General features: G+C 41.2%; 1 protein-coding gene across 1 annotated transcript in view; it reads left to right on the top strand.

Annotated features, from left to right (window-relative positions):
- LOC125038323 (leucine-rich repeat extensin-like protein 3) overlaps positions 1-18,859 on the top strand; it is a 43,669-nt gene that overhangs the window by 23,648 nt on the left and 1,162 nt on the right. The window contains exon 4 of the mRNA XM_047631791.1: positions 17,502-18,859. This exon is cut by the window's right edge and continues 1,162 nt beyond it. Within this exon, the coding sequence (XP_047487747.1) occupies positions 17,502-18,376 (875 nt within the window). The 3' untranslated portion in view covers positions 18,377-18,859. The remainder of the gene's footprint in view (positions 1-17,501) is intronic.

Here is an 18,859-nt window from a genome sequence, read left to right as displayed (position 1 = left end):
CCCACTTATGGAAATGAGAAACAGGTCTTGAGTTCTACCAAGAGGCTCCGACACACACGCCTCCGCAATCTCGTCTTGTGATTCCTTATGCGGTTTAGGAGCTATTGTACAAAGTCTCGTTTTCTTTTTTTCGTGTAATATTCCGTTTTCTCTTTCTTTCTGTTTTATCCTTTCATCTGTGTCTGTTGTTGTTTTTTATGCTGCTATCAAATTAGAGTCGAATTCTTTTTTTTTCCAAAAGTATATAAAACAAAAATCTGTAGGTATACTGATCACAATTTTGAAAATAAACAAATGAATAAAAACAAAAGAGTTTGCCCCATGCGAAAACTCCGAACCCTTGCAATTAACACATTATTCAGTAACCTTATCTGCTGTAGTAGCTAGTAGCTTTTTCTGGCTATCTTACTAGTTCTTTCTTGACCTCAATCGCATATATTTGACCCCTGAAGGCCGTTGGGAGTTTTAATGTGTCGAAGGGTATTCGGTGCGGCTTTCTAGATACATTATTTCTCTCTTCACTTTCTCTCTTTCGCTTTTCACTTCTCTCTTTCTTTCTCTCTTACCACCCCTCTTTCTCTTTCCACCTTTCTTGCTCTACCCACGTCTCTCTCTCTCTCTCTGTCCATCTATTTATCTGTCTGTCTGTCACTCATTCCCTCCTGCTCCTACTCCTCCTAGTCCTCCTCCTCCTCCTCCTCCTCTTCCTCCTCCTCCTGCTCTTCCTCCTCCTCTTCCTCTTCCTCCTCTTCCTCCTACTCCTTCTCCTCCTCTTCCACCACTTCCCCTCCCCCCCTCCTCCACCTCCTCCTCCTCTTCACTCTTTTTTCTCCTCCTCTTCCTCCTCCTCCTCCTCCTCCTCCTCCTCCTCCTCCTCCTCCTCCTCCTCCTCCTCCTCCTCCTTCTCCTCCTTTTCCTCCTCCTTCTCTTTCCTCATTCTCCTCATTTCCCAACGATGAAGTAAGAATAATTCATTGGTATTAATAACTATAACGATAATAGTAGTAATAGTAAGAACAATGCCAATGATGATAATGATAGTAAAAAGAGAAATAAAGAGAGATTTTTTTTTTTAGATAAGGTACCCCTTCAATTCCACCGTGATCATACAGGGTTGTCATAGAAATCAGAGAATGTTGAGGCCGCTCCCCATCCTTCCCTTCTCTGGCGTGGGCGTGGGTGTAGGAGTGGGCGTGGGTGTAGGAGGCTCAAGGTCACATTCCTGTCTTAAGGGTTTAGGTCAATGATAGACATCATCTTGGATTTTTTTTTTTTTTTTTTTTTTTTTTTTTTTGCATTCGTGCTGATAACTTCCGGTGTGTTTTTGCTGTTGTTGATGTTGTTTATTTATGTTTGTTTGTTTTGTTTGTCAGTTTATGTGATTGTTTATTTGTTTTGTCTACTTTCGATTTGTCTAATTCATTTGATGTGTTGTGTAATTATGAATAGTTGTATCCGCACACACACACACACACACACACACACACACACACACACACACACACACACACACACACACACACTCACACACACACATACACACACACACACACACACAACAAACTAAGAAACGCACTATTCAAATGAGTTAGGCTGTATTCTTCATCTCTCCTCGACCACATCTATGAAAATCTCACGCCCTTTTACCTCACTACCGTCCCCTCCCCCCCACCCCCTGCCGCCAGAATCTTCCCTGGAGGCGAAGATTTATGCTAATTATGGAATACACGGCCGAGGTTCTGTGTGTCTGTCAGTCATATGTATTTTCGACTTCTGGCTTCGTTTTCTATTTCGGTGTTTAAGGTCAGACTGAAGTATTACGTAGGATCTCGTAAATTTATTTATTGTCATTTACGTTTCCTTGTTCTTATTTTATTGCCATCTTTTGGAGCTGTGAAAGTAGTTTAAGATGTTATTAGTAGGCTATCAGTCGCGTGCCGGTTAGCAATAACAACAACAGCAACAACACGATAAGCAACAAATGCAAAGAATGACATCAGCATTTCGCATAATTTAAAGGGTTCCTTTTACATCCGTTTCGTGGGTAAAGTGTCGGAATATAACCGCGCAACTTTCTATGTGTCAATCAAAGGGATTTTCATTCCTGAATTTTTTTAAATAAATAAAAACTCATTTTGATTTAATTTTCTTTTTTTTCTCTCACTCTTTTCGCTTTTAATGCATCTCCGTATCGTTATTTCACTCACTCTGAATTCCAATAAAATAACAAACTCATCACTCAGATCCGTAGAAGAACAAATATTTCCCATCCTTCTCTTTTTATTTTTTATTTTTTTATTCATTTCGTCGGATAGAAATCTATAATTATTGCACATGCGAGGCCCTCCCGTTACATGTTCGTTGTTGTAGGATCCCTTTCTACAGCTTCGTCGAAGTCCCCAAAACGTGTGACATACGATCTCCCTTAGCGAAGGTTCACTTATCACGTCTTTTAGCAATGTCGTCGTATGCTATTTACGTTCTCTCCCTCCGTGTACTGAAAAGTATGTTTATGGGATTTAATCATATACTTTCTGGGTATGACTTGCAAATGTAGTCTCAGTTTATATGAATTTGAATGTCCAAAATCGTTTTGTTTTTGTTTTTTGGTGCTGCTACTCATTCTTCTGTTTCTTATAGTTTTTGCATTTATTCGTTTATCGCCGTGCCTTCCATTATATATATATATATATATATATATATATATATATTTATCTTTTCAATCTTTCCTAATTCTCATATTTCGTTTTCCCTTTCTCTGGCTTCTCTCCCCTCTCACTAACTGATTACCACGCTGCCATGTTGTTGTTGTTTTTTTAACGATAATCACCCTACGTGTTCATCATTCCTTATTTCTACCTAGAGATTATTACCAAAATTACCATACTCTACAATCAATACACGCATCGCCTTTGTCAATTGTCGAAAACGCTACACGAACGATACCTAATCCGTGACGTCACACCTAATCCTTTCGAATTTTGTTCGGTGTTTACACGAACGCTGAGAGCCTTTCCTTTCTCTGTTTAGTCATCTTGGAGTTTTTTTTTTCCAAACTTGTAGGATTAGTTTGGACAGGCAAAGGAGAATGTACCCTTTGGACTCGTATTTCGAATGTACTTTAATGGTTGTATCGCGAAACTTTACTCTCTGGTCCCTATTTTCTGTTTTTCTATTGCTCGCGCTCTCTTCTGGCCTTTTCCTTCTTTTGTAAGTTCGTCTTATATTTACAGATTTATCTCTTAGTATGGTGATTTGTTTAATTCATCGTGCAAAATGACTAACTATAATCCCGCGAATAAACAGGAAAGCTTCTTCGTAGATAAGATAAATATTTATTTTGATCCAGGCCTCTCTAACTTCATAGAAACCGGTACTTCTTAAAAATGTAGTGACGCGCATAAGTACTTTAACTCCACTTGTGTCGTGACCAACTGCCAGCTAATATTCAGAATAATATTCAAAACATTCAGTAGAAGCGAAATATTTCTAAAGCTATTTTAGACGTTCTACTTCGATGTCTTTTTCGTTAACTTCATAGAAATATAGAATTGCGATTTTCATTTCTTTATTTGGAACGCCTTTGAGGAATGTATATTTTATGAACCTCTTCATTTTCTACTTGGATTTCCTTTTACAGAAATGAAGATAGAAATAAAGAAATCTGAGGATCATATTAAAACGAAAATCAAATGAAGTTTCTATTTTCTTTACGTTCCGAATTCTTCGCAAATATATTTTCTTCATATCTCAAAATCTTGTCGAGAAAAATAATCTACATTTTACCGGTGAAAACCCAACACCGTATCTGATAATCCGATTTTAAAAGAGTGAAAAGCGCATCTGATATATATTCTTTATTTTCTATTTTTTTTTTTTTTTTTTTTTACAAGGAAAACAAAATAAAAAGACACAAAATTCTTCTATAAGCGAAAGAAACTCCAGCCAGTTCCAAGGGGCGATTATGGAAACCGTGAAATACACTGCTTGGCATATCAGATGAAGAACGATTCTAATACGCAGGATTTTGTATTCTTTCGTCGTAACACTGTCAGTCTCCGTCTTGGATTCGAAGCACAATACCCTCATTTTTTTCTCAGTAAATTCATTTGCTTATAGCGTGATGCTCAGTGCTTTTTCTTTCTTTCTTTCTTTCCATTTTCTTTTCTTTTTTATTCTTTTTCTTGCGGGGGCGGGGGATGACAATAGGATTTTTTTTCTTAAAAATCGGGGTTTTCATAGGCTCTCCAGCTCGGATTGACGACTTGCAGACGTGCAGTATCATCACATAAATTAATTTTGTTCAATTCTTGTATTCGTCTGCATTTTAAGTCCAACAAAGTCTAATGATTCTTTCGAAAATGACTTGGTTTAAGTCATATTTCTCGTCATTTCGTGGCAATTCTCTTAATCCGACAATGGCTTGTGGGTTTAGGTGGGCAAGAGCGACCCAAAATACATGCATTCAGAAAGGTTAATTCCTCCTTTTATCGAGAAAAAAAAAACATGACCACAGTTTTTATATGCAGGCAGTGGAAGTAATATTGTAGGAGTTATTTTCCCATCCGTCATGTAGCAGCTTCTCGCTTCTCTGTACTTAATAATCTTAAACAATTTTCTTCCTCTTCTCGTTCTTTATCCTTTAGCTAATAATTAGTTAAAATCCCCTTTCTTCTTACTATTATTTTTATCCGTATTTTTCATTTTTCTCCTTCTTTGCCTTAAAGAATTCAAGACAGATGGAGTTTTTTTTCTCTCTCTCTCGTTCGCTAAATACAGGATCATAGCAGAGCTCGCTAGGTTCGCGTGACTATAAATAACATGCTCAGCGGTTGGGGTGGCAATACTGCCGATGTGGTTTTGGCTCACTGCACGTTGTAGATTTTCAGATTATTTTTTTTTTTCTCTCTCTCTCTCTCTCTTGCCTTTAATGAACACTATTTTATGATATATAAAATGGATAACGTCTGTATCTCGTCTGAATGTGATTTTTATATCTAAAATTACATATTTTTTATCTTTTTATTTCGTAACTCTAACACAAGGATAATTAAAGACTCCTTGTCGTCTACATCTTAAATCACATCCACCAAACTAATTAAAACACAAAGAACATGTCTGACGTAAAACCAGTACTAATTCATAATGCCAGTGACTTGCTGAAACGTGAGATGACATAATCGTCTAAGGAAAAGGTCGTTGGAACAAACAAACAACAAACAAACGGAAGACGATGAAGAATTCAGTGAATATCTTCTTCTTTTTTTTTCTTATGCACGACCTCGAGAATGAAGCGCCTTCCTTTTGTCTAAATCTTGGGTGAATCTCCGCTGAATAATATATAAAGTTGTTTCTCTCTTATTGTCTCTGTTTGTCTGTCTCACCACATCTGCCTCACCACATTGACTTAAATTCCTTTATTATAATCACTATGTTTTTATTAGTATTATTGTTTTCTATTAGTATCATTATCATTATTATTGTTGTTGTTATTTTATTATTTTGTTGTTACTGTTGTTGTTAAAAGTAGTATTATCATTACCATTATCATTATTATTATAATCATTACCATAGTCATTTTTACAAACATCTATGAAATATGAACCGCCAGTCACTTTAAACTACTATGACGTCACAAACCCCATCCTACAAGTGTGACGTCACTTGGCATATTTGCTGACGTCACCCAAGCCTTGAACTACACCCGGTGGCGCCAGAGAGTGAAAATACCCAAAAGATAATTACAGGCGACAGTAGTAGTTTTTTAGAGAGATGGCTGATGTAGTTTTTTTTTTTTTTTTTTTTTCTTATTTTTAGAAAGAGGGTGTGATGGATGAGGGTTGGAGAGAGAGAGAGAGAGAGAGAGAGAGAGAGAGAGAGAGAGAGAGAGAGAGAGAGAGAGAGAGAGATAGCGAGAGATGGAGGAAGAGACAAATTGGGATAGAGTGAGGGAGCGAGAAAACCGAAGGAAGAGATAGGGAGTTAATAAACATAAAAAGAAATAAAAGACAACTATCTCTCAATATTCAAAAAACCTTTCGCTGTAACAGGAGCGAACAGCGGGGAAAGAATATAACAAAATAATGAACATACCATCCCGTAAAATATTTCCAACTAGAAAAAACAAAGAAATACCGCAAATTCTTCCAACTATAAACGGTATAATAGTTCAACAAGATAACAAATTACCGTACAAAGTGCATAAAAAGTCGACAATACCACCGCTATTATACAAACCATGTTACCTGTTGATTTTGCCAAACCACTAATGCGGTACTGTAGCTATTTACGTTAAATATTTGCGGTTTTACGGTAGCAGTTAGCGGTATGCCGTCTACTTAATGAATTGACGGCGATTATTTGCATTCTTTGCAACTGAGCGGAAATATCTGTTTTGTTTTGCAACGGACGTGGACCCGCCTATCGCGTGGGAATCGATTTGTCGCGGAGATCAGTCCAACTCCTGTAATTATTTCAAAAGTAAATTCAATTCCCTGTTCATTCCTCTGTGATAAACTGTAGAGTGCTCTCCGCTATAGAGTTTCTTATTTGAATATTCAAGATTACATCGCTTCATCAAAACACGACAGAATATATGAATTAATTATAGAATTTATTCAGAAAAAAAAAGTTGCTCATTTGACTTGTACATCTCTTGTGGAAGATTTCTCATTAGATTCCAATGTTATCTATTGATTTAGGCTTAGAATTTGCATACTTTATTTCTTGACAACGATCTCCATACTGATTACAAAAACGGAATGGAAGTAATAGTGCAAATCGGTTCCTTATCTCTCTTTCCCCCGAATAATAAATCTTTAACTCCTCCTCTCTCTGTCTCTCTGTCTCTCTCTCTCTCTCTCTCTCTCTCTCTCTCTCTCTCTCTCTCTCTCTCTCTCTCTCTCTCTCTCTCTCTCTCTCTCTCTCTCTCTCTCTCTCTCTCTCTCTCTCTCTCTCTCTCTCTCTCTCTCTCTCTCTCTCTCTCTCTCTCTCTCTCTCTCTCTCTCTCTCTCTCTCTCTCTCTCTCTCTCTCTCTCTCTCTCTCTCTCTCTCTCTCTCTCTCTCTCTCTCTCTCTCTCTCTCTCTCTCTCTCTCTCTCTCTCTCTCTCTCTCTCTCTCTCTCTCTCTCTCTCTCTCTCTCTCAAAATACATTTTATGTGTAAATGGATGTAGGCGCGTCCTACCGTGGATGTGAATGGATCAATAAATATATCAATATATACACATACACAATATACCACCTCAATACATCCTAACATAAGACACGCCAATCCCATCCAGTTCCAAATATGGACAGACCTAACCCTATATACATCCGCAATCTCCCCACCCCCACACCTATCCCCCCTACCCCCCCCTACCCCATACACTCTCACGAACTCAAGGACAGCCTACTAATCATCGTCATAGTCTAGACGCCCATTTTCACGACCTTTGAACCTCTGTTTCATACACGACCGAGGGCAGAAGACCGCTCTATCGTTGCTAGGGAGATATATGGAGCTCGTATGTGTGCGTGTGTGTGTGTGCCTTTGTGTGTGTGTGTGTGTGTGTGCCTTTGTGTGTGTGTGTGTGTGTGTGCGTGTACGTGTTCGTGTTCGTGTGCGTGTGCGTGTGTGTGTGTGTGTGTGTTTGTGTGTGTGTGTGTGTGCGTGTGCGTGTGCGTGTGCGTGTGCGTGTGCGTGTGTGTGTGTGTGTGTGTGCGTGTGTGTGTGTGTGTGTCGTGTATGTGTGTGTGTGTGTGTGTGTGTCGTGTGTGTGTGTGTGTGTGTGTGTGTGTGTGCAATATATCCCATGAATATGCATACATTTAACAAAAAAAAAAATCAAAACGCGAAAGTCACTTTTTATGGAAATTAGAAAAGCAGTCACCCACCTTCAAAAGTGTATATATAGACACAAAGAATAAATGACGAAAAAAATAAGTTACACCATAATTAAAACAGGGTAATTTAACTTCAAATGACCTCCTTAGGCACTGTTAATCGTAGGAGAGAAGTTTTGTTTTATATTTCAACATAACAAGAAAGCACTTTTTTAACGTGTGTATGTAATATTCTTATCTTTGCAATATTCATTTGTATTTTCTTTTTTGTTCCTATTTTTGCAATATTCCTTTGTATTATTTTTTTTTTCTCCGTCCATTTATCTGTCTTCGTCTTTATATTCCTCTTCTCGTTCATCTTTATCACGCTTTTCTGTATCATCTTCATCTTCCTTTTCCCTCCTTTCCTTCCCTTCTCTTGTTATCCTTCTCTTCTTCCTCCTCATTATTTTCTTAATTCTCTATCCCTTCTTCCTTCTATCCTAAGTTATTTTTCTTCCTTCTCATTATTTTCTTAATTTTCAATCCCTTCCTCTTCCTCTTTTCTTGTTATCTTTCTCTTCTTCCTCTTCATTATTTTCCTAATTCTCTATCCCTTCTTCCTTCGTTATTTTTCTTCCTTCTCCTTATTTTCTTAATTTTCAATCCCTTCCTCTTCCTCTTCTTCTTTTTCTTCCTCCCCTCCTCTTTAATATGCATAAAACGTGAAGAGGTTAAAGAAGACCATTTCTCACGCATAATTGTTGTACATAAAATTATAATAATCTCCCTGACTGCCAACAAAATACGTTAGGGAAATAATTAAAACAATATATAATGGTGTGAGTGACAATGATACGAAGAAAATGCAACAACCCCCCCCCCCCTTTCTAAAAAAAAAAAAAATAATGATGTGCAGCAATGGAAAAACCGAAAAAATATTCTCGTCCAGAGGAATTTTTAAAAAAATAAAAATCGTGGAAGTCCGTGTCTGGTCCCTTTGTTACGGGGGACTCAAGTAAAGTACTGGAGCGGGTTCATGTCGCCGTTGGACGCGGGGTTCAGGGACACACACTGAGAGATCAGGGTCGTCGTGTTCAGGGTAGGGGTAGTGGGGGGTGTGGTTCAGGGTCGTTCTTGTCTCCCTTACCCTCCCTTCTCCCCCCCTCCCTCTCCATATCCTCCTAACCCCCCCCCCCCCACCCTCCCCGAGCCTTCTTCGTGTCATCGCGTCTCCTCTTCCTGTTCTTCTTGTTCTTCTGCTTCGTTGCTGGTCTGGTTTCTCTCTCTCTCTTTCTCTCTCTCTCTCTCTCTTCTTCTTCTTCTTCTTCTTCTTCTGCTGCTGCTGCTGCTCTGCTGCTGCTGCTGCTGCTTCTCTCTCTCTCTCTCTCTCTCTCTCTCTCTCTCTCTCTCTCTCTCTCTCTCTCTCTCTCTCTCTCTCTCTCTCTCTCTCTCTCTCTCTCTCTCTCTCTTTCTCTCTTCTTTTTCTTCTTCCTTCGATTTACCTTTTGGCTCGCCTCTTTTCTTCTTCCCCGCCTCTCGCTCCTTCTTCGCTTGATCTAATATTCCATCCTTTCTCATCCACTTCTCTTCTGTCTTTTCTCCATCTCCAACTCCCGCTTCACTTCCACCTGCATCTTCAGATTTTACTAGTTTTTCGTCTTCTTCCAATTCATTTCCTGTAATTTTGTTCTTTTTTATCTTCAACTTCAAACGCCAGGACTTTCTCATCCTACACCATGCCTCATCTCTACTCTTACATCTTAGACTCTCTCTCTTCTTCTTCTTCTTCTGCTTCTCTCTCTCTCTCTCTCTCTCTCTCTCTCTCTCTCTCTCTCTCTCTCTCTCTCTCTCTCTCTCTCTCTCTCTCTTTCAATTTCCTTCTCGATCTAGCTCCATCCCTCTTCCTCTATTTCTTTCCCTCTCCCCCTCCAATTCCTCTCCCCTCCCACTCCTCTTGCTCCATCAACCTCCCCCTCCCCCCTCCCCACTCCCCCATCCTTCTCTTGCCCTCATCCTTTTTGCTCTTCAAGGATAACGGAACAGGATCTGCCCCCGCTCCCTCGGCGTCCCTGAAGGCGCGTAACTTAGACCACTTGCACTTTCGGCTCACATCCGGATTCGCTTCGGCTGAGACGAATTCGCGGTCTGGGGGGAGAGGAGAAGGAGATAAGGGGGAAGGAGAAGTAAAGAGGAAGGAGAGATAAGGAGGAAGGAGAAGTAAAGAGGAAGGAGAGATAAGGAGGAAGGAGAAGTAAAGAGGAAGGAGAGATAAGGAGGAAGGAGAAGTAAAGAGGAAGGAGAGATAGTGAGGATGGGATGCAAGAAGGAGTAATTTAGCAGAAGGTATGATATGATGGATGAGGGTGGGCGTGATAGAGTTGGAGGGATGGAAGTGGGTCTAATCAAGTAGAAGGTATGAAAGGAGTGATAAAGGAGGAAGAAAAGGAGTGGGCGAAATAAAGATGAAGGGATGAGAGTGGAAAATAAAGAAGGAACTTTGAGAGAGAAAGAGAAATGTGTTTGGAAGAAGGGAAGGGATTGGTTGAGTCTGAGTCCATTGCGAGTGAGACGAAATCGTGGGCTAGGAGGAAGGAGGAGGGAAGGAGGGATACGGAAGATAAAGAGAGGCGATAGAGAAGGGATGGGAATGAGAAAGACTTAGGAAGATAGAGATGACGGAGAAGTAAGAGAGAGGACCGAAGAAATCGACAACTTCGAGTGCGATAGAATGCAGATAGAGGGAGAAATAACAGACAGGAAACAGAAAAAAAGGAAAGAAGGAAGCAATAATCAAGGAAAAAATAGATTTTAAAAGCAACTGTCGATTCGCTTTTGAATAAAAAAATACCAAAGAAAAGCCATACATTTCATCACGTACAATAATCACTTTCCTTTCTTATACAACATTTTGGGAAAAAATCACAAACAGTAGAAACAAATCAACAACAGTTTTTAAAAGAAAAATACCGGCATAAACAAAACAATAAACAAGGGCTCAAAGCACAACTGTACAGTGATGAAGTGGCAGACCTTGTAAGTTCCTTTTTCTCTCCACGTGTATAAATACATGAACACAGTTTATATGCAGGAAGCTAAACCCATAAGCTGTCGTTTACTAGCTGTCACTGCAACAGAAGACGTGTGATCCAATGCCATTAAGAGCTTCAAATCCCATAAATTTAGATAATGTTTTTTTCATGTATATATGTATACACCTTTCCTTATAATTGGTTATGATATATTGCTGTTTTTCGAGTTAGTGATGAATGGGTTTTGTGTTTACAGTTGTGTTGCATATTCAGTGCTTTGCAATATTAAGATTTGTGACGACGAAGATCTTGTCATTCTTGCACTGGAAAAAAAATGAACTTTCTTCTCTTTACTGAACATGCTTTCCTTACAAAAAAAAATAATCATAATAACAAAAAAAAAAAACAGTATTTCTCAACGCGACTTGCACATCAGCCAAGTACATACAATTTCAAAACAAAATGAAAGATTATGCCAGTCTCTCGTTACACAGACTCACCAATCTCAGAAAATGAAGATAATTTGATAAAAGCCCGATTTCAATTTAATAACACCAAAGATTCAGCTGATTCGAATCTGTTACATAATCTAATGACCCGTAATCACAGCCTTGGGTAAGATGACCTGACCTGAGCGGGTCAAAGAGATAGGTGTGGCTAGCGGAAGGGGAAGAGGGGGGGTGGGAGGATATGCCTCTCTCCTCTTCTTCTTTGTCTGTATATTTATCTATCGGTCTCCTTAGTCCTCTGACAGCTTATCTATCTATCTATCTATCTATCCATTTTTCTGCACAAATTAATTATTAATCTCCCTTCCTTCCTCCTTCCCTCTCTCTCCCTTCCTTCCTCCTTCCCTCTCTCTCCCTTCCCTCTCTCTCCTTTCCCTCCACCCCTCCTCCCTTCCCTCCCTCACCTTCCCTCCACCCACCTTTCTAATCCCATCCTCCTTCTTCCCCTTGTTTCCTCCCCGTATTCGTGAAAGTGTGCATAAGCAACGAGATTAGGAACGGGGCGGATGTAAGGGTCGGTCAGGCAGCGATTGGATACAGATTGGGACGCCACTCTGCTGAATCACGTCCCTTTGCATAAGCCCCTTATGAATGGAACGTGCTTTCTATCTGTCTGTCTGTCTGTACGTCTGTCTGTCTTTCTGTTCATGTGTCTGTTTCTTCTTTCCTCTCTGTGTATTTCTCTCTCTCTCTCTCTCTCTCTCTCTCTCTCTCTCTCTCTCTCTCTCTCTCTCTCTCTCTCTCTCTCTCTCTCTCTCTCTCTCTCTCTCTCGCTCTCTCTCTCAGCCATTTCCTTTCTCCCTTCGTAGTTCCACCCATTTCCCGAGCGCAAATTCCAAGCGCATCCAAGCTTACAAAATTACCCATCTAAATTCACACAATTACGTCATTGCGGGACAATTATTCGAATCCGGTCACCCGATGACGTCATAGAGCTTTGAAAAGTGAAGTAGCTAGTGCAGTTGGTGGAGAGCAAGAGTTTATTGATCTATTTATCTATCTATCTATCTATTTTCTGTTTTAATGGAGGAACGAGGTTTCTTCTTCTGTTCATTCTCTCTTCTCACCTCTCGTACTTCTTCTTCTTTCATCTTTACTTCATCTCCTCTTTCTTCTCTCCCCTCCACCTTCCCGTGTTCTTGTCCTCCCCCTTCCATTTCCTTTCCCCCTTCTCCTCTCCTCCTCCCCTTCCCCTTCTACCGTCTTTCTCCCTACCTCCTTTCCGTTCCCCATGTCCTCTCTTCACGCTGCTATTCTCCCTTCCCCTTCCTTCCTTCTTCTTCTTCTCCCTCCCCCTCCCCCATATTCCATCTCCCTCTGCCTCCGTGACCTCTCGTGACCTGACCTTTCCCGGTTCAGTGGAAGGCACTCCGTAACCCGTTTTCTTTCCGCAACCCGTTTTCTTTATGGTCTGTCCCTTTTAGTAATCTCTCTCTAGGATCGAGACTCACGTAAGCGAGCTCGAATCCGCCTTTTGTCGTGAACTGATGTGTACAAGCGCTTGGAGGGGAATGAGTTTTCTGTTTTGTTACGTTTTGTTTCTTCTCTCTCTCTCTCTCTGACTGTCTATATATCTATCTACTTATCTATTTGTTTACCTGTCCATCTATCTACCTTTCCTTTCTTTTCTTTGTTTATTGTGATTAGCATTGTTCCATCTTCGTCATCTTCTTCTTTGTCTTATTAGTCATTATCGTGTCAGATATTATATTTTCTTTCTCGTTTTTTTTTTCTTTTTCTTTTCTTCTCTTTCTTTTTTTCCCATCCTCCTCCTCTCTTCTCTTCTTTCTACGTTTCTACTACCTTTTCCAGCCCCTTTCCCTGCACCCTCTTCCTCCACCTCTTCCTCCACCTCCTCCAACACCACCGCTTCCTCCAACTCCTCCCCTTCCACCACCAGCACAACCGACGTCTCCCCCGCCTCTTCCGCCGCGTAATCTCTCCATAAATATGAGTTAGGGATTCCTACTTCAACGCAAAAATATCCCGACAACTTTCAGTTTGACCCCAAAGAAGAAGGCCATTTGGACCTGATTTCCCTGGGTATCAAGCGGGCCCCAGATCCCGTTTTCTGTTATTCTTAGACGGGGATGTGATGTCACTTTCGAGTTCATAGAAAACGGGAAAAGTGATGATGTTATATCTATTTATATCATTATTATCGTGCACGTAATATGAATCTTTTGTAACGGGTTTTCTTGAATGTAACACGATTTTTTTTTCTCTCTCTCTCCTTTATTCTAAGCTTTTGGAAAGGAAAACGAAATAAAAACAAAGCGAATGCACGTACAGATTATTACAGACATGCGAGATCGCGCAACGTCAACACAGACGCTTTCAGTAATCTTTCAGGAAAAAAAAATAAAAAACAATGTAACCAAAAAAGGAAAGAAAAACGAAATTAAACCTTGATGCAAGATCTAGGCCATCTCCGCCATGATTGTGACAGTTCACCCTGTTGGCGGGTCACGTACGGGGTCAACATGGGTCATGACCTTCCTGACTTCGCACATCCTATCTCGTTTTCCTTCGCCTTTACCTTCTCACATTATGACGAAATTCTTATTCGATTCTACGTTTTGCCATTGATCTCTTGCGGGTCAGAGTACAGCACAGGGAAAGTTTTCTTTTCTTTTTCTTTTCTTTTTCTAAGGCGGCCATTTTATTACACTCAGTTGTAATTTCGTTATTTTCGTGTATTGTTTGTTTTAGCTGATAGTTATTTGTTTGTGTTTGTTTTCTCATTTTGTTTTCTGGTTTAGTTATCAAAATGTTTTGATTGATAATTCTTTCTAGTAATGCAACGAAAATATTTACATAATTTGACTTTTTTTTTTCTTTTTCCTTTTCATATTTACAGACACAGATATCGTACCTAAGTTCCCCCTATTGAAGCTCGTTTTCTTTTATGCATCATTTTCACCATTTTTTTCACGATACTAAAAGAAGGAAAATTACAGGCATTAGGCACGAGAAATAGGCCTCACGAAATTACAGTAACAATGGTACTATAGGCCTATTGAGGTCTTCCACTTTCTAGTCGTTAGCATGAAACCCAATATGGTGACGTATGATTTTTATATACTGGCTCGTTACGTAATTCTAATGGGGATTTCAAATGCAAATTCTTGTTCATGGATAGGATCATCAGTCTACTTCACTTTCATTTATCTTTACAGACATACATACACACACAAAAACACATACACACACACGTATACACATATACAAAAACACACACACATGCACATATATACACACACGCAAACACACACACACACACACACACACACACACACACACACACACACACACACACACACACACACACACACACACACACGCACACACACACACACATCGACCATTAAATCATTCAGCTTATAAATTGTACATCTATTTATTATAAGTAATTATCACCCTTTCGTAACACTTTCTATAATTGCATACTATAAATATCCCTCTCATTATGAAGAACATTAATAAAACACCCTTCTCATTATAAAGGAAATTGATAAGATGTCCGTCTCATTATAAAGAAAATTAATAATACGAGCCGTCATATTAACACGTGATCAATTAAATCGGTTACTCGTTCCATTCTCTCACTGAAAAATAATAAAAAATAATTAAGATAAGCCTTGGATAATGCAGAGTAATATGTTTTGTTTTGCTTTTGTCTTAGGATAATGACGTAATAGTTAATGATTTTAAGAAATGAAATACTTATACCTACACGGGGGAATATAATTATCAAGTTGAACAAAAATAAAGATGCGTAGACAAGATAAATGAATGACTGAATAGATAGATAAACAAATAAGTAAAGAGAGAAGTGAATAAATAAAGAGAGATTTATAAATGGTTAATAAATGGATATATACTCTGATAAACGAAATTGATACATCGTCCCTCAGTCCTTGGAAAACTATTACTGAAACAATAGCGCAGAGGATGCGTGCTTAAATGCAATTATGGCGCTAGCAACCTTCCCATGCACGGTTTCCCTTGATCCTTGCCGCTGGGTTGTCGAGATTATGATGAATGTTGGTATAAGAGGGTTATAAAATTAAGGAAAGAAAAAGAAAAATAAAAAGCGGAGAGAGAAAAAAATATTAATGACTGTTTTGATTAAGTCTTCACGTACCAAGTGTAGGTCATTTTTTGGGGTTGGTTTTATATTATTGTATTCATTCATTTTATATAATTTTATTTTTGTTTTGTTTTTTGCTTTGTTTTGTTTTTACTTGTTTGTTTTTACTCCTCCTTAGGTAGTAGAAACGTAGTTAAGCCAAACGTTAAACAAATCGGTTGATATTATTATATGAATATTATGTGTAAGAAAAATATTCATTAGAGTCACACGGTTGTACATTATCTAACATGTAGCAATAAAACGATACTGATAATGATGATAACTACAGTTTCAGTAATAACAATACGAACAATAACTTTAATACTACCAACAGGAACAACAACAACAACCACAATAACCTTATTTATTTATTTATTTTTTATTTACTTACTAAATCGCCATTCCATCTCCTTCTCTTATTGCAATTTATGAACCCTTGTTCTTCGTTATCAATAGAAATCATCGTGACAAGACCTGTAATCAAGGCATATCAAGGTATATCGAGGTATATCAAGGGAATATGTCTTTCTGTGGTATTCGCGTGTTGTTTTTGTTACACGGGTATGGTACATCTCTTTCTGATCTCTTGTGCTGTTCTTGTTTCGTCTTTTTGTTTTGTTTTGCCTTCTTTGTTTACTTCTTAAATTGCCTCGTGGTTATCTGTTGGTTTGTATTTGTTTCGTCTTCTGTTTCTCCATTTCTTTGTCTCTTTTGCCTCTTTCTATTTTCTTTCTCCCTTCCTCCCTTCTTCCCTCCTTCCCTCTCTCCCTCCCTTCCTCCCACCTTCCCTCTCACCCTCCCTCCCTCTCTCCCTCCCTTCCTCCCACCTTCCCTCTCACCCTCCCTCCCTCTCTCCCTCCCTTCCTCCCACCTTCCCTCTCACCCTCCCTCCCTCTCTCCCTCTCTCCTTCTATCTCTCCCTTCCTCCCTCCCCCCCCCCTCTTTCTCTCTCTGCCACAGAAATAACAATAGCAGTAACAATAACAATAAAAGTAATAAAGCAGCGTGTGCTCCCTTACCCAACCCTACCCCCCTTTCCGTACCCCCCACCCCCCCTTCTATATAATCACTCCAGCAAAAGATAACGTTGTGTTGCCAGTTATTCTTTTCTTTCTCCTTCTCCTCCCCTTTTTCCTCCTCCTCCTCCTCATACTCATACTCATTCTCATGTACTCTCCTCCTCCACCACCACCTCCTCCTCCTCCTCCTCCTCCTCCTCCTCCTCCTCCTCTTCCTCTATCTCCTCTTCCTCTATCTCCTCTTCCTCCTCCTCCTCCTCCTCCTCCTCCACCACCACCACCACCATCACTACCTCTTCTTATTCCTCCTCCTCCTCCTCCTCCTCCTCCTCCTCCTCCTCCTCCTCCTCTTCCTCTTCCTCCTCTTCCTCCTCTTCCTCCTCTTCCTCCTCTTCCTCCTCTTCCTCCTCTTCCTCCTCTTCCTCCTCCTCCTCTTCCTCCTCTTCCTCCTCCTCCTCTTCCTCCTCCTCCTCCTCCTCCTCCTCCTCCTCCTCTACCTCCTCCTCCGTCTGCGATGACCTCTGACTCCTCACATCTCCGAGGAAGGGTTAAAAAGGTCAAATTCCCAAACACTCGACCATTATCTTTCTCCATCCGTGTGTCTAATGGCAATCGACAGATGATTCCTTCTGGTCTTTGTCGTTGGGGGTAAGAGGGGGGAGGGGCGGGGAAGGGGTAAGGAGGGGGGAGGGAGGGGGTTGGTGTATTGATCTATTTGGGGAAAATACATTTTTTTATTCTTAGTTCTCAATTCAGAAAGGAAAGAAATGACAGAATATTGTAGAGAGAATATTGTAATTTATCCATAAGTATAATGTTAACTAGGGTAATGATTATGAAGATAATAAATAACAAAAACAAAACATGTAGCCATCGAAAATAAATGAAATCAATAATGATTATAGAATTACTAAAAAAAAAAAATATATATATATATATAAACGAATTCACAAACATAAATAAGAAAAAAAACACTAATCACCTTTTCTCTCCCTCCTGCAGGTTTCTACGCCGACGTCGAAACGCGCTGCCAGGTGTTCCACGTGTGCAACATCGACGGCTCGGGCATCAAGTTCCTCTGCCCCAACGGAACCATCTTCAACCAGGAACACTTCACGTGCGAGTGGTGGAATCAGGTCTCCTGTGGCGACGCCGAGTCCTTCTTTAACCTCAATAACGAGATCGGTGTCGTTCCTCCTGAGAGTCCCTATCAGCCCGACCGCCCGCGCCCCGTCCAGCCTCGTCCGCCCGCGCCCACGCCGGGATCGCCGTCGGTCAATGTGCCCTTCATCGCCCAGACGCCTCGGCCGCAGCCTCCACCTCGTCCCGTTCTAACACAGACGCCCCAACCACTCCCCCCACCCACGCCCCGCCCACAGCGCCCTCGTCCTACGCCCCAGCCACCCCGCCCTCAACCCACGTTCAGCCCACAGCCTCCTCGTCCTGCCCAGCCACCCCGCCCTCAACCCACGTTCAGCCCACAGCCTCCTCGTCCTGCCCAGACACCCCGCCCTCAACCAACGTTCAGCCCACAGCCTCCTCGTCCTGCTCAGACACCCCGCCCGCAGCTACCTCGTCCCGTCCAACCTCAGACATTCCGCCCACAACCCCCGCCGCCTCCCAGCCCACTCCCCTCTCAGACGCCCCGCCCACGCCCACCACCCACGCCCCGCCCACAGCTCCCTCGTCCCGTCCAAACCCCACGCCCGCCCCCACCATTCCAGCCCCAACCTCCTCCACAGCAGACTTTCCGCCCACGCCCACCTCAGCCCACTACTTACCGCCCGCCCGCCAACCCCGTCACAGGATACCCCGATGTGCCAGACCCCCCCAATGGCCTCTACCTGACCCCCAACTTCGGAAAGAGACTCAACTAAAAGGACTTTCTCGCTCTCTACATGCTAGGCCGCGGTAGGACCCAGCTAGGACTTGCCCCCCACCACCCCAGCCCCCAACCTCACCTATCCTCCTCCCCCCCTCCCCCCGCGTCCTGGGAAGAGACTCACCTAGAAGGACTCTCACCTGGGACCTCTTCACCCCCTCCCCCTTGCCCCTCTCCCTCCCCCCTTCCCTCCTGACCTACCCCCCCCCCCCTGCCTCATCCCCTTTCAACCCCTTCGGATCGAACCAGCCAATTAGGACACTAAAGCAGGTTTCTTTGTGTCCCTGTCTATTTACACTATTATTTTTCCTTCCCTTTTTTATTCCTTGTATTGTCTCTTTCCTCTCTTCTTTGAACAGAAAAGAAGGGGAAAGGGTTCATATTTCTTTTGTATATGGAGAAAACAAAAACAGATCCTTTGCATATGACGAAACAACGAATGTGTTGTTTAGAGAAGTGTTTATTGGGGTGTCTGTCT

The sequence above is a fragment of the Penaeus chinensis genome, chromosome 24 (genome assembly GCF_019202785.1).
Source record: "Penaeus chinensis breed Huanghai No. 1 chromosome 24, ASM1920278v2, whole genome shotgun sequence".
In the NCBI taxonomy this organism is placed as follows: domain Eukaryota; kingdom Metazoa; phylum Arthropoda; class Malacostraca; order Decapoda; family Penaeidae; genus Penaeus; species Penaeus chinensis.
The sequence above is the reverse complement of the archived record's forward strand: the minus strand, read 5'-3'. Positions and strand labels throughout refer to the sequence as shown.